This window comes from Silurus aristotelis (genome assembly GCF_946808225.1).
Source record: "Silurus aristotelis genome assembly, chromosome: 4".
Classification (NCBI taxonomy): Eukaryota; Metazoa; Chordata; class Actinopteri; order Siluriformes; family Siluridae; genus Silurus; species Silurus aristotelis.
Genome location: NC_139577.1, coordinates 12,854,055 through 12,874,750, shown reverse-complemented (window position 1 = coordinate 12,874,750; position 20,696 = coordinate 12,854,055). Strand labels below are relative to the sequence as shown.

The window sequence follows — 20,696 nt, the reverse complement described above, 5'->3', positions numbered from 1 at the left end:
AAGATCCTGAGTGGCCTGCTATAGAGCTCTTATCTCACACCTATTAATACCTTTGAGATGAATTTGAACACTTACTTCACCCCAGGCCTCCTCACCTCACCTACATCAATTCCTGATTTTACTAACACCCTTGTAGCTGAATGGGCACAAATCTTCACAAGCACTTTCTAGAATCAAGTGGAACATCTTCCCAGAAGAGTGTAGGTTATTATTGTGGCAAATTGCTATGTTCAAAAAGCACTTACAAATCTTATGGTCAGGTATCCACCACCTTTTGTCCGTATAGTGTACAGTATCTCATAAAAGTGAGTATATCCTTCATAATTTAGCAACCATTTTAGTAGATCTTCTCAAGTGACAATGCTATAGAAATGAAACCTGGATATATTTTAGAGTAGTCAATGTGCAGATTGTGTAGCAGTACTGATTTACTGTCCTCTGAAAATAACTCAACATAAAGCCATTATTGTCAAAATAACTGACAACAAAAGTGAGTACACCCAAGTGAACATGTCAAAACTGTATCCAAAGTGTCAGTATTTTGAGTGAGCACCATTGTTATCCAGCACTGCCCTAATCCTTCTTGGGATGGAACTCACCAGAGCTGCACAGGTTGTTGTTAGGATCTTTTTCCATAAAAACATCATGGAGCTGCTAGATGTTAGACACATGGTGCTTCTATACCTTCCACTTGAAGATGCTCCACAGGTGCTCAATAGGGTTCAGGTCTGGAGACATACTTGGCCACTCCATCACCTTTACTTTCAGCAAGGCAGTTGGCATCTTGGCGGTGTGTTTGGGGTCATTTTCATGTTGGGAAATTGCCGTTTAGCCTAGTTTCTGAAGGGAGGGCATCTACTTCAGATTGTCCCAATACATAATGGACTCCATGTTTCTCTCAATGAACCGCAGCTGCCAGTACCAGCAGCACTCATGCAGCCCCAGACCATAATGCTACCACCACCATGCTTGACTGTAAACAAAAAAAAATTCTCTTGGTATATTTCTCAGCAGGGCATTGCCACACATGCTGGACACCATTTAAGCCAAACAGGTTTATCTTAGTCTTATTAAACCACAGGTCTATTCATGCTATTGGACAGCTTGTCTTCAGCAAAATGTTTGTGCGCTTTGTTGTTAACAAGCTTCAGAAGAGGCTTCCTTCTGGGACAGCTATGCAAACCGACTTGTTGCAGTGTACAATGATTAGTCTGAGCATTAACAAGCAGACCTTCCACTTCTACAACCTCTAAAGCAATGCTGGCAGCACTTATGAGTCTGGTTTTTGAAGCCAGCTTCTGCACCTGGTGCACAGCACGAGGATTCAACTTTTTTTATCGACCCTTGTGAGGTCTGTTCTAAAAGGAACTCGTCTGGAAAAACCTCTGTATGACTCTGGCCAATGTACTGTAACATAGTTTCAGGGTGTAAATGATCTTCTTAAAGCCTCTGCTATTTTTGTGGAGAGCAACAATTCTAATTCTCAAATCTCAGAGTTCTTTGCCATTAGGTTTCATGTTGAACATCCAGTGGTCAGTAGAAGAGAATTGAACTTTAAGCACCACATTTTAACTAATACAAGATACACAAATTTGTATGGTCCTGTCAGGCAGACAAAAACATGAATATGATAAATACTGTAGGACATGTGGCTTTGCATGACAGCTGTTATCACTTAGGGTGTACTCACTTTTGTTGCCAGTTATTTTGCCAATAATGGCTGTATGTTGATACAATCTGCACAATGACTACACTAAAATATATCCATATAGAAATATCCATTTCTATAGTATTGTCCCTTAAGACGATCTACTAAAATGCTTGCTGAAATGTGAGGGGTATACAGTACTCACTTTTGTGAGATATTGCATATAATATCCAGACAATACACCTGACTTACATTATATGCATATCATTTACAGCTAATGAAGTTATTGCCTGAATCTGAATCTAAATTCATGTGGAAAACACAACAAACATTAAAGAGCATGTTTTAGACTGAACTCCTGAAGCACTCATAACATTATTTTACATTTTATATGGCAAATCCATAATGTCATTATTTATAATATTACTGTTAGTATTTACAATTTCGATTCTTGAACTGCAAGATATGTTTGGTTAAAATGGTAGATGAGGTCTAACCAGACCTTTTATCACAGAGAAAGAGCAAATATGGAACCGATACCGTAAATACGGAAGTTAATGCTGGATATCGCATATGCTTCATTAACGTTCGAATTTGATCATATGCAACATTAAATAATTACGACTAGTTCCTGAGTGAGAGAGAGAGAGAGAGAGAGAGAGAGAGAGTGAAAGAGGTGAAATCAATGAGCGCAGAATTGCATTCCCTTCAATGCCACCCCCCCTGCAGGGAGTTATTGCACCATTATTTAGAGTTATTGTAAATGCTCAATATTCACAGATTTTTTTATTCTTTCTCTTCCTCCCTCTTTCTCTTTTTTCTCTCTCTTTATCTTTACCGCTACTGTCTGCTGTATCTCTTATACAGGGGTTCCTCTGTGTGTGAATTAGGTGGAGGGATGACATGTCTTGCTGGGCTCATGGTAAGTCACAGATGTGTGATACTCACAGACATTCTCACACACACTCATGCAGACACACACACACACACACACACACACACACACACACACACACACACACACACACACACACACACAACCCAATCACAGTCAAATGGACGATTTCAGCATGGATACCCAAACACAGGCACATTGTAAGCATCGTGAAATGAGTTCAAACACACTGGCATTTCCGCCTCAGCAAGCGCAGAGCGATGGGCTGACTCCACATGAGCATTCTTACACACAAGCATGCACACGCACATGCATATGCATAACCACACACGAATACGCTCGAGGGTGGGTTGTTGCCTATGGATGCTTTTTACAGAGCTGTCGAAGAGCTGATCGATCTTTCCTTCAGTTTTGTCTACCTGATACCTCTTTGTTATGACTTTGAGCAGCACCACTGGAAAGACTTTATTCCTCTATGTCCTGTTCTTCCTTCTTATACTGTACCTCGTGTTGCTGGTTCAGAGCCTTTGGGCCTCTGTTAGAGATGTGCATCTCTATAACTGTGGCGATACGATTTGTATCTCGATCCATAGCCAACAACATGATACATTAAAGATACATATGAAGCAGCTACCAATGCGATGCGATACAATTCACACCTATTACGATGCAGTGCGATCCGATTTGAATTTGATTCAACACAATGCAATTCAGTGTAATGCGATGCAATTATGCTACAGATGCTACAGACAGCAAATCATCAATTTACTTAAGCGCCTTCTGACTTCTAGCACAAGACCCCTTTCACAATCAGGCCTTTTGTAGTTAAAAAGAAAAAAGATTAAATAAAACCAGATGTTTTATTCCTGTTCTGTCTCCAGGAAGACCAGCTCTACCTCTGCCATGTTAATCTTTATTCTATATGACTCTCGGTCTCACGCTTGAGTAACAATTTAGTGAGGAGAAATCAATCTACATATCCAATTTTGGTCACTTTCTAAATAATTCAAGTATAGTTTATCTACTAATTATTATATATAAATAAATATTTTTTACCAATGCAAATATATATATTTAAAAAAATGCATCGCAATAGAAATGGCAATTTTATCTGTACTTTTATTCCAAATGCACCGATTTTGAATACAAGTACAGTATGGTAGCACAGAATTCGGTGCATTGAATACAAGTAAATCGGTACTTCGGTATATTCATTGCACTGATGCGAATCTTACCCTCCCTAGCTTCGGTGCCTGTGTGACCAGTTAATGCTTCTCAGTGTGAGAGACAGAGCAAGCAAAATTTCCAAGCAAAACAGATGGCTGCAGTAGTTTTCTGCTCTCTCGTGTTGCCTAGTTCACATTTATGGTGAAGGCCACACTGAAAGTGCATGCTAGTAGAACTCTGTTGTTGCGCAGTCTATTACATGACCTTTTTCTGGCATTTGAAGGATCCGTGCTTTCTCTAGTGTAACCTCTGTCTCTCTATATCTCTCTCTCTCAAAACTCACTTAAATGCACATAGAACCGCTTTTATAGCATCAAGATTTGTTTTGATGTCCCAAGAAATTTTACAGTAAAAAAACACAAACACACACTCAAATCCACCTGATGCGCCCTGGATTCCTTTTCCATTTCTAAGTCGACACACACCCTTCTGATAAAGACGTCCAGTGGAATGAAAATACATTATGGATAAAAAAAAAAAAAAAAAGAATGCACAGTAACAAAGAAAGGGGAAAGAGTGCAGGAACAAAAGCAGAGGCAGCGCAGTGCAAAGTTATATGAAGGGCATCAGGCAGGCCTGGCAAGCCGAGTACGGAGTGACAGTGGAGCGCGATGGCCCCGCCTGATAAACACCACGCTGCAAATGAAAGGCTCTGTGCTCGCCATCATCTCCTGTCACAATGCAATTACCCAACAGAGTGATAGCAAGATAGAGGGCTCCCAGCCACGGGGAATGATAAAAGTATTGACTGATTTGATTGAATGATTAAAATAATGCAGACGTAAAATGAAAAAACGGGCCAAGAGACAGAAGAGGAGGGCTGAACGGAGATGGGGAGAGAGAGAAAGAGAAAGAGAGAGAGAGAGAGAGAGAGAGAGAGAGAGAGAGAGAGAGAGAAAGCGTAGTCAGTGTAGCGAGGCTGATTTTAGAATTCCAATGGGTTTGTATCTGTATGTATGGGGGGGGGGGGGGTGTTTTGTTTTGTGTTTTGTTGTGTTTCAATTCTTTGGTTTTCATCTCTCTCTCTGTATTTTGTCCCCTCCACTCAGATTGCCGTTTGTGCTGATGTGAAGGAAGTGCTGCTATCTGATGGGAATGAGAAGGCCATTGAGAGTATCCTCCTCGTACTGAGCAATCTCAGAGTATTTGAGTGAGTGGGTGCATGCGTGATCGCGCGGACGTTTTAATTTTCTGTTATCATGCACCTGTTTTATTGGGGAAATGCAAACGCACTGAGCTCCAGCAAAAATGTGTGTGTGTGTGTGTGTGTGTGTGTGGTTTAGTGTAGAGTGGTTCCCACACTTTGCTCAGTTGGGAAAAGTAAGATGTTTAGTGTCTGCTCCCTTTACATACTTTAACCTCGGCTCTCTCATTTTACTTTTCACAATGCTCCGTCTTTATTCGTTTCCAAAAATGAACTTTTAGAATACTTGAAATGCTCACGCTTGTGCGTCGATGATATCCGTGCACACTAACGGATCCTGCTTTCTGCATGGACTCCAATATTTGTAATTGTTCAATATTCTTCAAACAAACAAACCCCTAGTTAAAGAAGAAGCAATAAAAAGATTTGTTTGTGCTGTTAAAAGCAACGATTTATTTTTCCTGTTGTTTACATTGAATTTATAAGCAATTTTTTTTTTTTTACATTATCGCTTAGCCAAATGACGGCTCAAACAAAAGAGCTGCGCTAATCCACTCATTTCTTCGATGCTTCTTCTTAACAATGGTGTCACAGCACACTGAAATTATGATTCTTTTGCTTTGCCAGTCATCACTGTGACAGTCCTGCTTGTCTCTTAAGTCAGAAAATTAACTGGAACTAAAAGCCCAATCCTGTTTGGGCCTGTTCTGTTTCTTCCTACTTCTCATCCTCCTCTTCCATAATTCTTCCTCCCACTGGAGCATGGTCCACAAAAAAACAAAAACAACAAAAAAAAAAGTCCCAGCAGCAACCAAGACGACGGCAAATACGTCAAAATTACAGTGTTCGTTAGTACAAAAGCCAATGCTGTGATGACAGTGGGTCTTTATTGAATCTCTTCGCTTGGCAAACAATAGCAGTGACATGAAATCGCACACAATTCTCCATTGAGAGGAGAGATTTGTTTAAAAGAAAAGGAGTCCAAATGGAGGGGAAGGGTGCTGAGATGGATAATCAGAAAAGACATGCTTGCAACCGTCAGAGCCCATGCCTAAGCTATTTCCTCTTATAGAGAGTGAAAAGGCTGCCGGTGGGTTGATAGAACATTAATTGGCAGCGCTTTGTGCAGGAGATGTTTCTGCCATAATAGAGCACTGATAGATCTGATGATATGATTGGAGCCAGAACAACGCCGCTTGTCCCTGGAGCATAAAAATAACATTCTCCTGTGTATGTTCTAAAGGTTTTTTTTTTTTCTTCCCGAGAAATTGAAGGGAGCCAAACGGTTCAGATAGCAGTTTCTTTCAGCGCATAATAGGCTGGTGATGTGATTCCTGCACCAAACCAAACAGTGTCAAAGTGAGATATTTTTATTTAATGAGACAAGTCTTTAGAAACTTACATTAAATGAAATGTCTATTAGATATAGTGCTAAAAGCTAGACCGACTGGCAATACACTTATTTGTAGACATACTGTTACTGATCCATCTATTGTCACAGTGGTGTGCGCAAAGTACAGTCATGGTACTGTGTCACTCCTGGGTTCTGAACAGTCCATCAGTTTCCAGCTATGGGCAATCAAAAATACTAATAAAGAGATTTAACTTTTATATTGTCTATAATGGGGCTTTTCAATAAAAAATGTGCGAACATCCCCAGAGTTTGGACAGTGCGCACAGAACATTTCTCGCTTTCAAAGGTTTGCGTAAGCACCAATATGTCCGTTAAACATTAGTGATTAGTTCACGGTAATAAATACAAATAAAGTGAGTTTGCTTAGATTTTTTGTCTATTCGTTGAAAAAAAAAAAATACTACTAAGGCCAGAAAATATAAAATGAAAAATCGATGAAAGTCTGTAAAGCTTTCAGTTTTCTGTTTCTTGATCTTTTCATGAAAAAAGAGGTATTTCTGCAGTGACGCACTGAATCTGGCAACCCTGCTTGAGGAATAATCATGTTTATTTTGCATACGAATTGGAAATGGTATTTTTTTGTCTTTTTTTTTTTTTTTTTTGTTTTTTTTTTTTTTGTTGTTGTTGTTGCAGTGAGCAGCTCCAGTAGCCTAACACTGTTCTCTCCTAAGCTCCATAACAAATAAAGAAAAAAAGCCTTTTGTTTCTATGGATAAATCAATAAAAATAGAATAGTCATTATAATTTCTTTTCTGGGGTTTTCTTGGGTGATAGTGATAAGGTCCACGAAACTAAAGACCACCCTTTTTTTTTACATAATAAATATAAATATATTCTATTTTACAGTCAAACAGATCTGGATTTAGCTACACATTGTAAAACAGAACCAGAATTCCCACACATAAGTTAAATACTATGCAGGTTACATATGAAAACATTATGAAAACATTATTAAACATTATGTTGTCAGTTTTTATAGATTATTTTAAGCTTCATGGTACAAGAGTTTATTGTCATTTGTACAGGAAACAGTATGTTACATCATACAATAAAATTCTTACTCTGAGTCCTCGAAACAGCTTTTATGACATAAATAAGGGATATAAAAAAACAAATATGCAAAGTTATTTAAAAGCAAAAAAAGATGTGCATATGCATTTTAAATATATGTTGAATGAATGATTAGGATTTTGTGACTTTTCAACTTTGCTCATTTGGCTTTTATGTTTTAATAGTCCATTTATGTAAAAGAAAAAAAAAGAAAACTGGTCACAGAGAGTAAAAATAGAGGAGTTTTTAAATGTGTGCGTCTACGTGTGTGAATGCCAATATGAGACCCAGCATTTCTGACCTTTTCCTCAGTGGGCTTCTCCTGATGAGATTACACTGTAAGCTCTACTCTATCTCCTTAACGGCTGATCGCGCCCGTGTGACACACTTCTACAGGCTCTCTTCCGCCCGCTCTCCTCCACCGGGGACACAGCCTCCAAACTGTGCTCCTGGCTATAGATTGGATTTGCTACGGCTGTTTGGCGCACAGTGAGAGCAAGCGGGAAGCGAAGAGGCAGAAATCCTAATTGAATTAGCTTTAAAAACTGCAGTCTAGTCTATTAATAGATGGGTTGCCATCAATCCTGTGGTATAGCGTGATGCGGGGAGGCTCATTGGGGGCATGTTAAAAGCCTTCTTATTCACCGTCTCAAGAAGTGAGCAAAAGTAAGCTAGATAGAAGAAAAAAGGATGGAAGACATGTAGCGCCTGCATGAACTAACAATAGAAATTAGGGATGTGCGTCTCTATAACTGAGGCCAATGCAGTCAATGATACATTAAAGATGCATATGAAGCAGGTACAGATGCAGTGTAGATTTCGATTCGATTCAACGAAACACAATGCAACGAAAAAAATATGATGCTCTGCAATTCAATGCGGGTGTGGAAGACAGTGTGTGTTTGGTGTGTGTGTTGCCTTAACCTCCGTTGCAGATGTGCGTGGTGTTATCGAGAGGAATAGACAAGCCGGAATGTTCACCTGCACCAACGTGTCCAGCAGGTGGGCTCTCAGTTATTGACACACATTCATTCTGACAATAAAAAAATCCAAATCTCACACTTATTCCTTGTTCATTTGATTTATTGACTGATGTTTAGACTTGCCCGTATATTCTACATTCAAGGTTCAGTTTCACCCTGTTCTATAGTGCACTGAATGCCTTTAATGGAAGTTTACAGTATATCAAAACCTCTGACATAAAGCTAAGTAGATTTATAGCAGATCTCAGATATAGAACACCTGTTCGTTAAAATTATGACCCCAAAAGCTCTTGAAATGTCACTATTTCACTCTTTGATAGCCATTGTATGTTTATTCAAATAGTAGGCATATAGTTAAAAAATAAATGTATTATCATGCTTTTTTTTTTATGGAGCTATTAGAGTGAAGAACAGAACCTACACCTGATACACCACGTTAATGTTAATATACACAGAATCTTTAATATGTTTAACGTTATGTATATTATTTGGGTTCAATTATACTCACACATGTTTTTTGGAACTTCAGTTTACAGTGCATGGAAAATGCGTTTTAATTTTTACACCAAATTGTTGGACTTAAGCTGAGTTGATCAACAGGTTTTTGAGTTTGAGCTTTATATATATATATAAAAAAAACAATATTGATTTGACATTTATGTAGCAATAATCCAAAAATTGCAGAGTGCCTGGCTATGCGACGTGAACCCTATTTCGAACCCATGACTTTAGGGTCCCTGTACTAATTAATATAATCACCCTGAATGAGGGCCACTTGCCTTCAAGTTGCCCTCTGATCCAAGACGTCCTGAAAACGTCCTGTATCTTGATTGGGAGGTTTGAATATCGAGACCCGCGTCTCATCCCGAGTCTCGTCTTCCTGGTTTCCCACAACAAAGGGTTTTGCAGTCTGCGTGCAGCCATTGAAACGTATTATCACCTAAAATAATTTTGGTATTCAGTGATCTAAGCGCTCTTCTCTCGGCACTCCTCCCTCCTCCTTCCATATTTACCCTGGGCTGATGAAGTGCATGAGTAAATGTATAATTAGCCTGCATTACTTTGATTGTTTTCTTTAGAGATTAGGCTTCCTGTCAGAGCACGCGCTTTAAGAGGGGTGAAGGTCGGTGATGATTGGATGTGGGGGGGGGGGGGGGTTCTCTTTCTCAACTCTGTGAATAAGTGGTGTGGCCCCCCACTGAGAGAGGAGATTGTATTTCCACAAGACATAATTTTTGTTTACTGAGTGTTAATAATAGCTAATTAATAATCAGATTCTCTTGCACGAAGATGAAAAAAGCTGCCGTAGCACAGACATGAAGATAGGTAGTGGAAAAAAACAAGAAATAAGACAGCAGAGGGAATAAAAATGGCAGGTGTGGTAGCTTGATCTGGGATTTGGATAGGACATTTTATATAACAGTTAGTGGGATATAAGTGCTGTGACTCGAGACTGGAGCAATTTGATTAAACCAGACATTAGTGCTAGTAGTAAGAAAGTCACAGTGACTGCGCTGGGTATAATTTTGAAGACATTTCGCCCACTCGTCTGTGGCACTTCATCAGTCATTCATTAGCTTCGAAAAAAAAAGTCAATTCCAGAAAGTATTATTTCTTATTCCTCATAATTTTCCGAACCAAACTCCCATAATTCTGAGTCGTTATTCATTTGTCAGGGTGGTGAGATGGGACAGCGAGAGAGACGTGGCCGCGATGGAGGGCCGCTTTGACGTGGTCATGTGCGCTGATTGGTAAGTCGTTCATCAGTTCTATGACACACTTACCTCACTCTATTCGAAAGTGATCCCAAGCACTACATTTGCTACGCATTGTCTACAGGGAGTGCAGGTAGTTTTTTTTTTTTTCCTACTCACATCACCATGAGCCAAATATCATATCTCACCCTGTAGCAGCTTTTTCAGACACAATATGTCCACACCCTCAATAACAGCTCACGGCTCGTTGGCCTGGTGACGGTGCGTTAATATCCACACAAGCGCGACTCTTATCAGATGGCAGCCTTCAGCCCGAAGGATGGCACCGTGTTACTTCCCCTTGGCTAACCCCGCCAGGCATTTTCATTTTTCCCCAAATTGCCTCTTTTTTTCATGCTCGACGTCCCAGCAAATGGATGTCTTAGGCAAATTGCAAATAATTACGCCAGTGTGAGGAGCCGGGAGAGAGACAGAGAGCGGGAGAGAATAACACAAACATTTCAATTAGCCTGCTTCTTAACATAGATCTCAATCCGGATTTGTTTTTAATCTTTGTTAAAAAAAAAAAAAAAACAACGAAAAAAAAACAACAGAGCTTCAACTTCATTCTTGCTAATTATGCAACATAAAATGACGCGGCGATACTGCGATATTAGCTAGTTCGAATGAATAGAAATTCCTGCAACAGTTTAAGGTTGAATGGTCTGCGATTGGCAGGCGTTACAGCTTTTTCAATTATCAACTGAATCTAACTGAAAGTTTGAATAATTTCAGAATGATGTCCAAGTATTTGCACTACTTTCTCTATGCGTTTAAAAAATTTGTATATAAAATCCAAACTTACACATTGAGTGTAAAGATTTAGTCGCTCGAAACGCATTAGCCTTTAGGCGTATTATTGCGTCAATAAATCGCTCATTACCTGCACTAAGACTTGCACAAAGTGCGCTTTATGTAACATAAGAATCAGTATGAGTGGTGAACGTGTTGCAGGCTGCATAATGATACTGCTGATAATCTCGAAAACCCACCAAATCCTACTATTATTCTAATGCCACAAAATGCCAGCTAATACACTGGGTGACATGAACAGGAGAAGGCCAGTGTGTGGATGATGTGTGTGCTGTAAGAAGACTCTGCGTGTGTGTGTGGGCATGCATAAAAGGGTGAGCAGCGTCGGAGATGACTCACACCGCCGTGGCCATCCCCCCGTCGCTCTCGCCAGCCGCTCGCCCGTAATTGCCATCATCAGGAGAGTGATCTCTCGGAGATTAATGAACATCACAGCAGCGGCGATCACCTGCGAAAAGGTCAACAGCCGTACTTCTGCTTCCATTAATTACAGTCTTTCAGACAGGCACCCAGGAACGCGGCATCTAACGCCAAGACCCTCGCACCAGGGGGAGAAGGAGGAAGCGCTAGAGTTGGAGTTTTGAAACATGGGTTTACGGCACTCTTAATGTCTGCTTATTAGAAGAAGGAAACATTTTTAAGCGTATGACTTATTAGTAGTACTATTTCATGCACTTTCAAGAGCATGCACACTGACTAGAGTTCATTTAAAAACCCAGTGCAAGTCAGCTTTATTTGTAGAGCGCTTTTAACAATGGAAATTGTCCCAAACAACTTTACAGCGATAAAGAGTTTATGAAAAGGTTAAGAAATTAAGACTAGCTATGGCACCATAACTTAAAGGGAGAGCCAGAAGGTAGCACAGCCATTATAAAAACATTGATTATACATTTTATGTATCTCTTCCCAGTTTTTTTATTTTGCTTTTTTTGGTCTAGCCTGATAAAGACAAAGAGGAGTTTTTTTTTTTTTTTTTGTTCTCCACATGAATAACATTAGTCCAAGCAAAAGGAAGGAAACCAATGTGTATAAGGTTGACTTAAAAAAAAATAAAAATAAACCCACAACCACAGAAAAAAAGAATGGTTCACTACTCTGATGGTTGCTAATGTCAGGCATCTGATCAGAATAAGATGCTAAGAAACACCGTATGATCCAGAAGAGCAATCAGTAAAAATGCTTTTTCCAGGCCCTTTCTGTGTCGATACCTGTAAGGTCTCATAGCAGCAAGCAGACTGAGGCAGGTGGGATTATTCCAGATTAAGTGTGGAAGTGGGGTCAGAATGGCAAACCACTCTCTGGAACTCCACACAGATTATATTCGACATAATCTGAGGGATCTGCGTCCAGATTAACCCAGTTAGGATTCTCAGAGGAAGGATCTATGAATTTGGTCGGGCCTGTGGAATGCCTTCTATATTTACTTTCTTCCAAAGAGAGAGTTTACTCCATATGGAAGAATATTGTTCTAATTGAGCACAGGAGAAATTCATGTGGAAATCAGTCTTGAAAAGATGTAGGCAAATAGATAAAGAATACATTTCTTGTTTTTTTTTGTGAGTGCTTCCAAAAGTGTGCTGCCTGAACATATGGTGTTTTTCTGCATGAAGACATGTTGTATTTAATCCTAAAGTTTATTACATAACATAAAAATAGATACACATTTTATTTACATGATTTAACATTTAAAAGACCCAGACCTTTGGACACCCTTTCTGAAAATGAGCAAAAAAGTAATATAGGTTACTTTAGGTTCCTAACAATGTTTGAAGATTTCGGTCCATTCATTCATATAAAACTTTTTATAGCTCCTTCATGTTCTTTGGTTTGTGCATGTCTTTTTCATCTCAAAACATTCATATTTATGTTTTATTTGCTCTTTCTTTTTCGAATTTAGGATTTGTTTGGATTATCAGTTTGTTAGAAGCTACATGGTAAGACAAGTGTGAGCCTCCTTTGAGAGACAGCGAAGATTTCGGAGGAAGTATCCTGAAATTTATGATGCTGTCATAAATAAAAAAAAAAAAAACCTAAGCAGCACTGATTACCATTGTTGGTTTACTACTTTGGTGCAGTTTTCTGTTGTGACCAAACTTTGTTGGTGTTTATGGTAATTTTTTGACCACAAGTCATGATAATATAGTTCTAATGATGCTTAATGAAGATTAGCTGCGTTCTCACAATGCTTCCAAAACAATTAGCTTTTAATTGGGAATCTTCACAGCCACAACCATACGAATCATCTGTGCAATTCTAAAACGTTCATCATTTGACTCTTCATTTTATTTTTGATAATTAACAAAATGCTACTAAAACAATTTCTAATTCAAAAATCTAAAATACATGAAATGCATTGTTTGCACTTAAAATGGTTAATAAAAGCAAATTAGCATTACATTAAAAAAAAACAGCATAGCATAATTATAACCTGGGAAGTAAAATTACTGATATATTATTAAAAATATCATTTTGTTATCCCCACTGTTCATCTGTATTAATATACCACCTGAGTTTCATTTGGAATTTTAGTATCAACCCTAAACTGTGTTTCATATTGATTTTTAATGAGTTGGACAAAAGTATTGGGACACCTGACTTTTCCAGCCACATTATATGTGAATCTTCCTTAGACTATTTCCGCAAAGTTGGAGGCACAAAAAATCTATAGGATGTCTTTGGATGCAGTAAGCATTCAATTTTCCAGTCACCTGAACTGACATACCCAAACCTATTCCTGCATGACAATATCCCTGTGCACAAAGCCAGCACCATTAAGATCTTGAGTGGCCTGCTATAAAGCTCAATCCTATTAAACTCCCTTTGGGATGAATGTGAACACTGCACCCCGTTCCCTCTTCACCTCACCTACATCTGTAACTGACTTTACTAACATCCTTGTGATTGGATGATGTCAAATCTTCATAACTACACTCCAAAGTCTAGTGGAACATCTTTCCAGAAGAGTGGAAGTTATTATAACAGCAAAATTTGGACTAAATATGGAACGGGATGTTTAAAAAGCACATATTATGATTGAGTCCAGAGTATTTTGTCCGTTTAGTGTATTTGTCATGTGGTCTTAAATATAATTTTTGAATAAAGTGTAAGAGAGTTTTGGGCCTTTTCCATAGTATCTATGATGGGATCATCTGAATGACAGGTGGATAGGAGGAAGTGGAAGAGGAAGTGTCGAAGTCAGGGAGCGGGAAGGGAGCTTTGTGCAAGTTAAGGTCAACCCCTCGCCTGCTTTGTCTGTCAGTTGGCCGTTCTATTGTCCACTCTGACCTGCTCCACCCAAAACATAGGGTGAACAGGTCGGGCACTGATGCGACGCCGTGTTAAGCATTGCACGTGAGCATAAAGGTCATCTTGACATCTTTTGGACTCTTCTATTCGAATGTCCCACAGGATGGACGTGTGGAAACTGTTCATCATTAAGACTGATGACTGATTGCTGTGTTTATTTATATATATATATTTATATATATATATATATATATATATATATATATATATATATATATATATATATATATATATATATATAGGTGTAACTCACTGTCAATGCAATGCATGTGCATGTTATTTATTGATAAAATGTAACCTGATTGTGTTTAATGACCGAGTGTTTTCTAGTCAATTGAAACCTCTTCTTTTAGTAGCATGTATGAGCTAGAGAACGAGTGATCGCTATAGAGAGAGAGAAAAAGAGGAATAGGACAAAAGAGCACAACAGGACAAAGGCTAAAGTCTTCTTTCTTTATATTGTTCCCTGTGACTCCTCAGACTGAAATCATCAGCCAAAATAGAGCTCATGCTCAGCCAGTCATAAATACACATACACACACACACACACACACACACACACACACACACACACACACACACACACACACACACACACACACACACGATTACTGCATTGCCTGTCTCACAAATAGTTACACACTGCTGCACATTTGTACATATACTAACAGTGATTAGCTTACTCTCAATTACACATAAGCACTCGAGCAGAAATGACTGTGACATAAACACTCTCTGAGACACACACACACACACACACACACACACACACACACACACACACACACACACACACACACACACACACATGTGCATGCCTGCCATAAACCAGACATATAACGAAACTCATAGTTATGGACAGCATTAAAAACAGTAACAACAGTATATTTCTGTAAGATTGTCACATTTGGACCACAAAGATCATTCCCATTGTGATTATTATTATTATTATTGTAACCTGATTCTGTAGATAGATGAAAACGTGTATGCATGGATTTAGACTGATGTGTATTTTAGTCAATGATTGTCTATTTACATATTGCAAGCAAGGCATGAAATTGTAAACCCATCTACATATCAACTACAGATAGGATATGAGTACTACAAGTCGATTTCCACATTGATGGTGAAATTTTCACGTAAACAAAAGAATAAAATAACCTCCTGCTTTATCTCAATCCAGTATCATTGAAAAACATTCTAATCTCTTTCTCGCACTCCTTTCCTTCATCTTCTTTCTCTCACAGCCTGTTCCTTGACCAGTACAGAGCCTGCCTGGTTGATGCTCTAAGGAGATTACTACGGCCTGATGTAAGTGTTTGCGGTGGTTGTGGCATTTCTGTGTGTGTGTGTGTGTGTGTGTGTGTGTGTGTGTGTATGTGTAAGAATACTTGCATGTGCTTTTGAATTATCACTGTGTAATTAACCACTGTTTAGTGATTGAGGGAGTAATGGAATGGCAGGGTTAATATCATGTAATACTTTAATACTTATTATGTGGAACTTGAATTGGGCTTTTTCATATTTGATGCTTGGCGTTATCAGCTCTGTGATAAGAGCCACCGCTGCCAGAGCCACAATAAATAGAAAAACGCTTTAAAGATAGCAACCGATTTGTATTTATCGCCCAATTTTTCCCCAAGTACTTCATGCTGGATGTCTTTATAAAAAAAAAAAATGTGTGTGTGTGTGAGAGAGAGAGAGAGAGAGAGAGAGAGAGAGAGAGAGAGAGAGAAAGAGACACAGAGAAAAATAGTACTGGTAAAAAATCTCTCTCTCTCTCTCTCTCTCTCTCTCTCTCTCTCTCTATCTATCTATCTGTTTTTGGTGTTTCGGTATTGTACTGGCATGACAAATAATTCCACATATAGATTGCAAAAACAAGTCTAACAAAAGGGTCATGCAAAATTAAAGAAGAAAAAAAGAATTATATTATTGAAATTGTAAAAATATATAAATATAAAAAACTGTGTAGATAAAAATAAAGACATGATAAAGGTGCTATATACAGAGCAATCGAAAAAAAAGGATAAAGCAAGTAAAATTCCAGAATAAAATTTAATTTCCTGATTTTCATGCTACGAACAGTAAAAATAATTATAACAATATTGATTTACAATTTATAAATTTTTGCCAGCATTTTATAATTGGCTGTACAGTATGTTGAGTTATTCTCAGAGGACAGTAAATCTGTACTGATAAACAAGCTGCATATTGAGAACATATAATAAAATCGTAGCTAAAATGTGAGATGTGTTCTCACTTTTGTGAGATATATATTTATATACTAGTCGTTCCAACCATGTAACAAATTGCAGTTGTGCTTCAGGTATAAAAACAATAACACTTCAAATTTACGAGAGTGAGCTGTTAATTTTGTCATTAAAACAGTTTGGCCTGAAACATTATTAATGGCCGAAAACATGAGCATGTCGGCCAATTGGATTTTGGAAAAGCAATTAATTTTCCTTTAATGACTAAATTTTTTATTTTCAAATGAAAGTGAGTGAGTCGCCTTACGCAGCCTGAGATTAACAAAATTGTAAGAGGAAGTGTGTGTGTTTTCAGCTCACAGTCCATCATAAAGGCTAATAAAATGAAGACGAGAGCTGTAGTAGAAACGAGAAGGCGATCCAACTTCTCGTCGTCGTGTGTTTGTTGTTTGTTTGCTTCCTTTGCGTCGAGGCCTCGGTTTAATTGAAACAATGAAATGCGCGGAAATATGAAACAGTATTTAACGCCGAAGGATTTCAAAGAAACTTTGAACCTTTGAGTAATCCTCTTAGCACGGCTGGTTGTCCACCGCCTGTTGATCTATAAAGGGTGGGGATGCGCAATTGATTGGATTAGTTGAGCTTTAATCTTTTTCGTTTATTATCTAATATAATACCTGGGAGAAATCAAATAGAATGTAATAATGCAAACCAGCACTTGCAGCGAAGCTGTGTCTGATACCACGTCTCTTCTGTTGATGCGTCACTGCCGGATAGAGCTTAGATCCTTAATCATAATCATCATTTACTGCTGCAAGTGTAATTCTGACGACTGAGTCTGCTTCTCTTATTTATACGTGATGAAACTTTTTGTTTAGTTTTCTCTTTGCTGTTTGGAATATATTTTGGTGGATTAGTGGTTAATTAAATGCCTAAAAGGATGTTAAAGGTAGTGTATATTATCACTTTAATAAAAAGCTAAATCATTTTCAATACTTGGCTGCTGATGCCATATGTGACCATGAAAAAGAATTCATAGAAACATATTTTCCATATTTTAAGAATTGCATTTGAATTTGGCTTGGACTTGCCAACATTTACCAACAAATACTCCTACTTTCCTAATGTAATAAAACTATTTCTAAAAAAAAAACAAAAAAACAAAAAACCCCACTACTTTCAAGTCAATTCACAAAAAAACTCAAACACCCCACAGATTTTCTCCTTTTGGGGACATTGCCTTGGTCTTGAAGGAAATCTGTGGGGTGTTTTAGTTTATTTGCTTTTGCATATAGTTTTGAGAAATAAAATTCAAATTCAATTTAATTGAATTTGTATAGTACTTACAATTAATAGATTAAGAACAGTTAAAAGTGTGGAATTTTCTCACAAATATAGTAAAACAAACAAGTGTAATGTTTGTGTGTGTGTGTGTGTGTGTGTGTGTGTGTGTGTGTGTGTGTGTGTGTGTGTGTGTGTGTGTGTGTGTGTGTGTGTGTGTAGGGCACAGCAGTGGTGTTTGCCCCTACTAGGGGAGACACACTGACAGAATTCTGTAGACTGGCAGAAAGAGCAGGACTCCTAGTGTGCCGCTATGACAATTACGACTCGATCATATGGGACCTGCATATAAAGGTAAGCGATTATCAACCGAAATTTTTCAACGTGTGTATGTACTTAATTCTATTAGATGTGATAGTATAATAATGAAACATACTATTTTTTTAATTTTTTTTTTTACTTCTTACTTTTCCTTTTTTTTTACAGCAGATTGTTGAAGGTTGTGTGTCAGTGTACCCTACCTATGAGTGCTACTCCTTCCTGTGCATTTAACTTGTGATAAAAAAACACAATCTAAATGTGAAAAGAAAGACTCAGAGAAGATAAACTCAGTGTGTGGAAACTTGAGGGTTAGTCACTGCCCTTTGTCATCATGGCCATCTATCGGCCCAAGCACGGGGCTGGCAGCAGCAACTGCGGAGTCCAGCTGGTTAACAGCTGGTTAATGGCACTGGCTGCCATTTTTGGCTGCTGAGGAAGCTGTGAGGAGCCATTAGGCCCCGTAAGCCTGACGGGCAGACCTGCCCATGCCTGAGGAAAATGGCCCTGGCACTAAGTGATTTGGGTTTTATTTCCACAGCCCTTTTGAGTGGCCACTCCACCACCAGTCGTGGGTGGCCAGAAGTGGGTGCCTTAAAATAAATAAATAAATAAATAAATAAAATAACAGCAAAAAAACCTCACAACGACCTCAGACTCGGTGTGAGAGTTAATTTAGAGCTGTCGGTGACCAGAGAGGGAGGGAGAACCATGCAAAACCGAGCGATGGTTTAAAAGTAGAAGGAAGGAGACAGTTAGAAGGGGAGGGAAAGCCTTGCTCATGGCATTATAATATGACAACCGAACGGCCCCTTGTATTATCCTAAAATAAACATGTCATTCCCATCACGCTCTCTTTTTCTCTCGTTCTTTCAGCCAGGTTGGAAACGAGCCGCACGATGAAAATCATTTCGACGCGTCACTTTAGGCCACTTCATTCTCACTGTCCTCATGTAATTATGTTAACACAATAGCCGAAACACCGGGAGCGAATAATCGTCTCCGGAGCGTTATGGGAAGGATGCGTTGTGTACAACGGGAATAAAAGATTATGCGATTATATTGCAAACCGAACAAAAAAGTCAGGAAGCTTTCACTAGTTTACAAATGGCCTCAAATTGTGATTTATACGATCAGTATATTTATAAGTGGACGTAATATTCACTCTGGGATGCACCTGAACACACACACACACACAAAAGCATACTGCCCTGGTGTTTCCTGGATACCTTAGACTTATTAAACAGACCACCTACTGTGTGGATAACGATAATAATGGTGAGACGAGTCAAGTGTTCGTCTACTGCTACCTGTATGTGTGTGTGTGTGTGTGTGTGTGTGTGTGTGTGTGTGTGTGTGTGTGTGTGTGTGTGTGTGTGTGTGTGTGTGTGCAAGTGCGTGCACTCTTTGCATTTTGCCAGCTGGATGTACAGCTGTTTATGTGATAGCAGTGATATCTGAAGTGGCTCCATCATATCAAAAGGTGATTAAGTCCCATTTCTTATCTTCTGATGAGCATCGTGCGTGTGCTGTTTTGTCTGTCTGTGTTTGTTTCTTGAAAAAGATGCTATTCAAGAGCTGTAGCCAGACTGTTCATCACAATTTTTTTTTTCTCCAGAAAAAAAAAAAGCTGCTTTGACATAACTGGTAATAATGCAAAATACAGTATTTTAATGCATGTTGGTGTTATCTTAATTCTCACACCCGCCGGTCTCTCGTCAGCTGTACTCTCTGATGTCCTGAAGATTGAGGCGTTCCCTTTGACCCCCCCTCCCAAAAAAAAACCCTTCCTCTCGTCCCGACCCAAAGCAGTGTTGCAAGATATGTCGAGGATGTGTGTGGCTGCGGCAAAGGGGGCTGCATGTTATCCTCTTATCCCCACTGTTCTGGAATAGAACTGCAGCAGCTGGAGGACTGCAAGCCGCCTGATAATGCTGCTATTTTCCGCCCGCCCGTCTTAATCTTGTTACTCGGTTGGTGGTGAAGAGAGAGTCATGAATTTTAATTCTGACAATCCCCCTTACCCCCCCAAAAAAGAACCAACATTCCCCCTCCCTCTATAAACACACACAAAAATCACACATGCAAACGCCTCACACATACAAGTGTGCCTTAATGTATGCTTCCTCTCTTCCAGCTGTCTGACTACTTTTCCTCCCTCATGTCCTTTTCTATCCAATCCAGCCGTCCATCCAATTTCTGGGGAGGGGGCTGCAGTTTAAGCATGCTGATGTTCAGCCTGTCCCTCATTCTCTCAGGACCTGCTTAGCAGCTGAAGAAGTAAAAAAAAAATAACAGAGGAGGAAAAGGAGGGAGGGGGTGGCAGTAAAATAAATGCTTTGCATCTTGGCGGCAGTACGATTTAAAACGTACGAGCCGATTTATCCAACCACCCATGAAGCTGGTTTGCAGCCTGTGATCAGGAGGAACAGCTTTGCTTGTTAAACTTTTCACCTTTGCAAGCTTGTCGGTTCTCTCTTTTTATTTCTCTCTCTCTCTCTCTCTCTCTCTCTCTCTCTCTCTCTCTCTCTCTCTCTCTCTCTCTCTCTCTCTCTCTCTCCCTGCAAAGCCTCTTGCTTATATCACTCTCTCACTCTATATCTCTCTTTCTTTAAATCCTTTTTCACTCCCTCTCTATCTCTCCCTCTGT

The 20,696-nt window shown here is 39.0% G+C and overlaps 2 protein-coding genes across 2 annotated transcripts in view; both read left to right on the top strand.

The window, feature by feature from the left end:
* Positions 1-20,696, top strand: part of LOC310725217 (uncharacterized protein) — a 222,464-nt gene that overhangs the window by 154,375 nt on the left and 47,393 nt on the right. The window lies entirely within an intron of this gene.
* The window catches only part of camkmt (calmodulin-lysine N-methyltransferase), a 105,681-nt gene that overhangs the window by 82,250 nt on the left and 2,735 nt on the right, over positions 1-20,696 (top strand). Inside the window, exons 5-10 of the mRNA XM_083540082.1 lie at positions 2,516-2,570; positions 4,820-4,883; positions 8,314-8,380; positions 10,038-10,112; positions 15,482-15,545; positions 17,951-18,082. Of these exons, the coding sequence (XP_083396208.1) occupies positions 2,516-2,570; positions 4,820-4,883; positions 8,314-8,380; positions 10,038-10,112; positions 15,482-15,545; positions 17,951-18,082 (457 nt within the window). The remainder of the gene's footprint in view (positions 1-2,515; positions 2,571-4,819; positions 4,884-8,313; positions 8,381-10,037; positions 10,113-15,481; positions 15,546-17,950; positions 18,083-20,696) is intronic.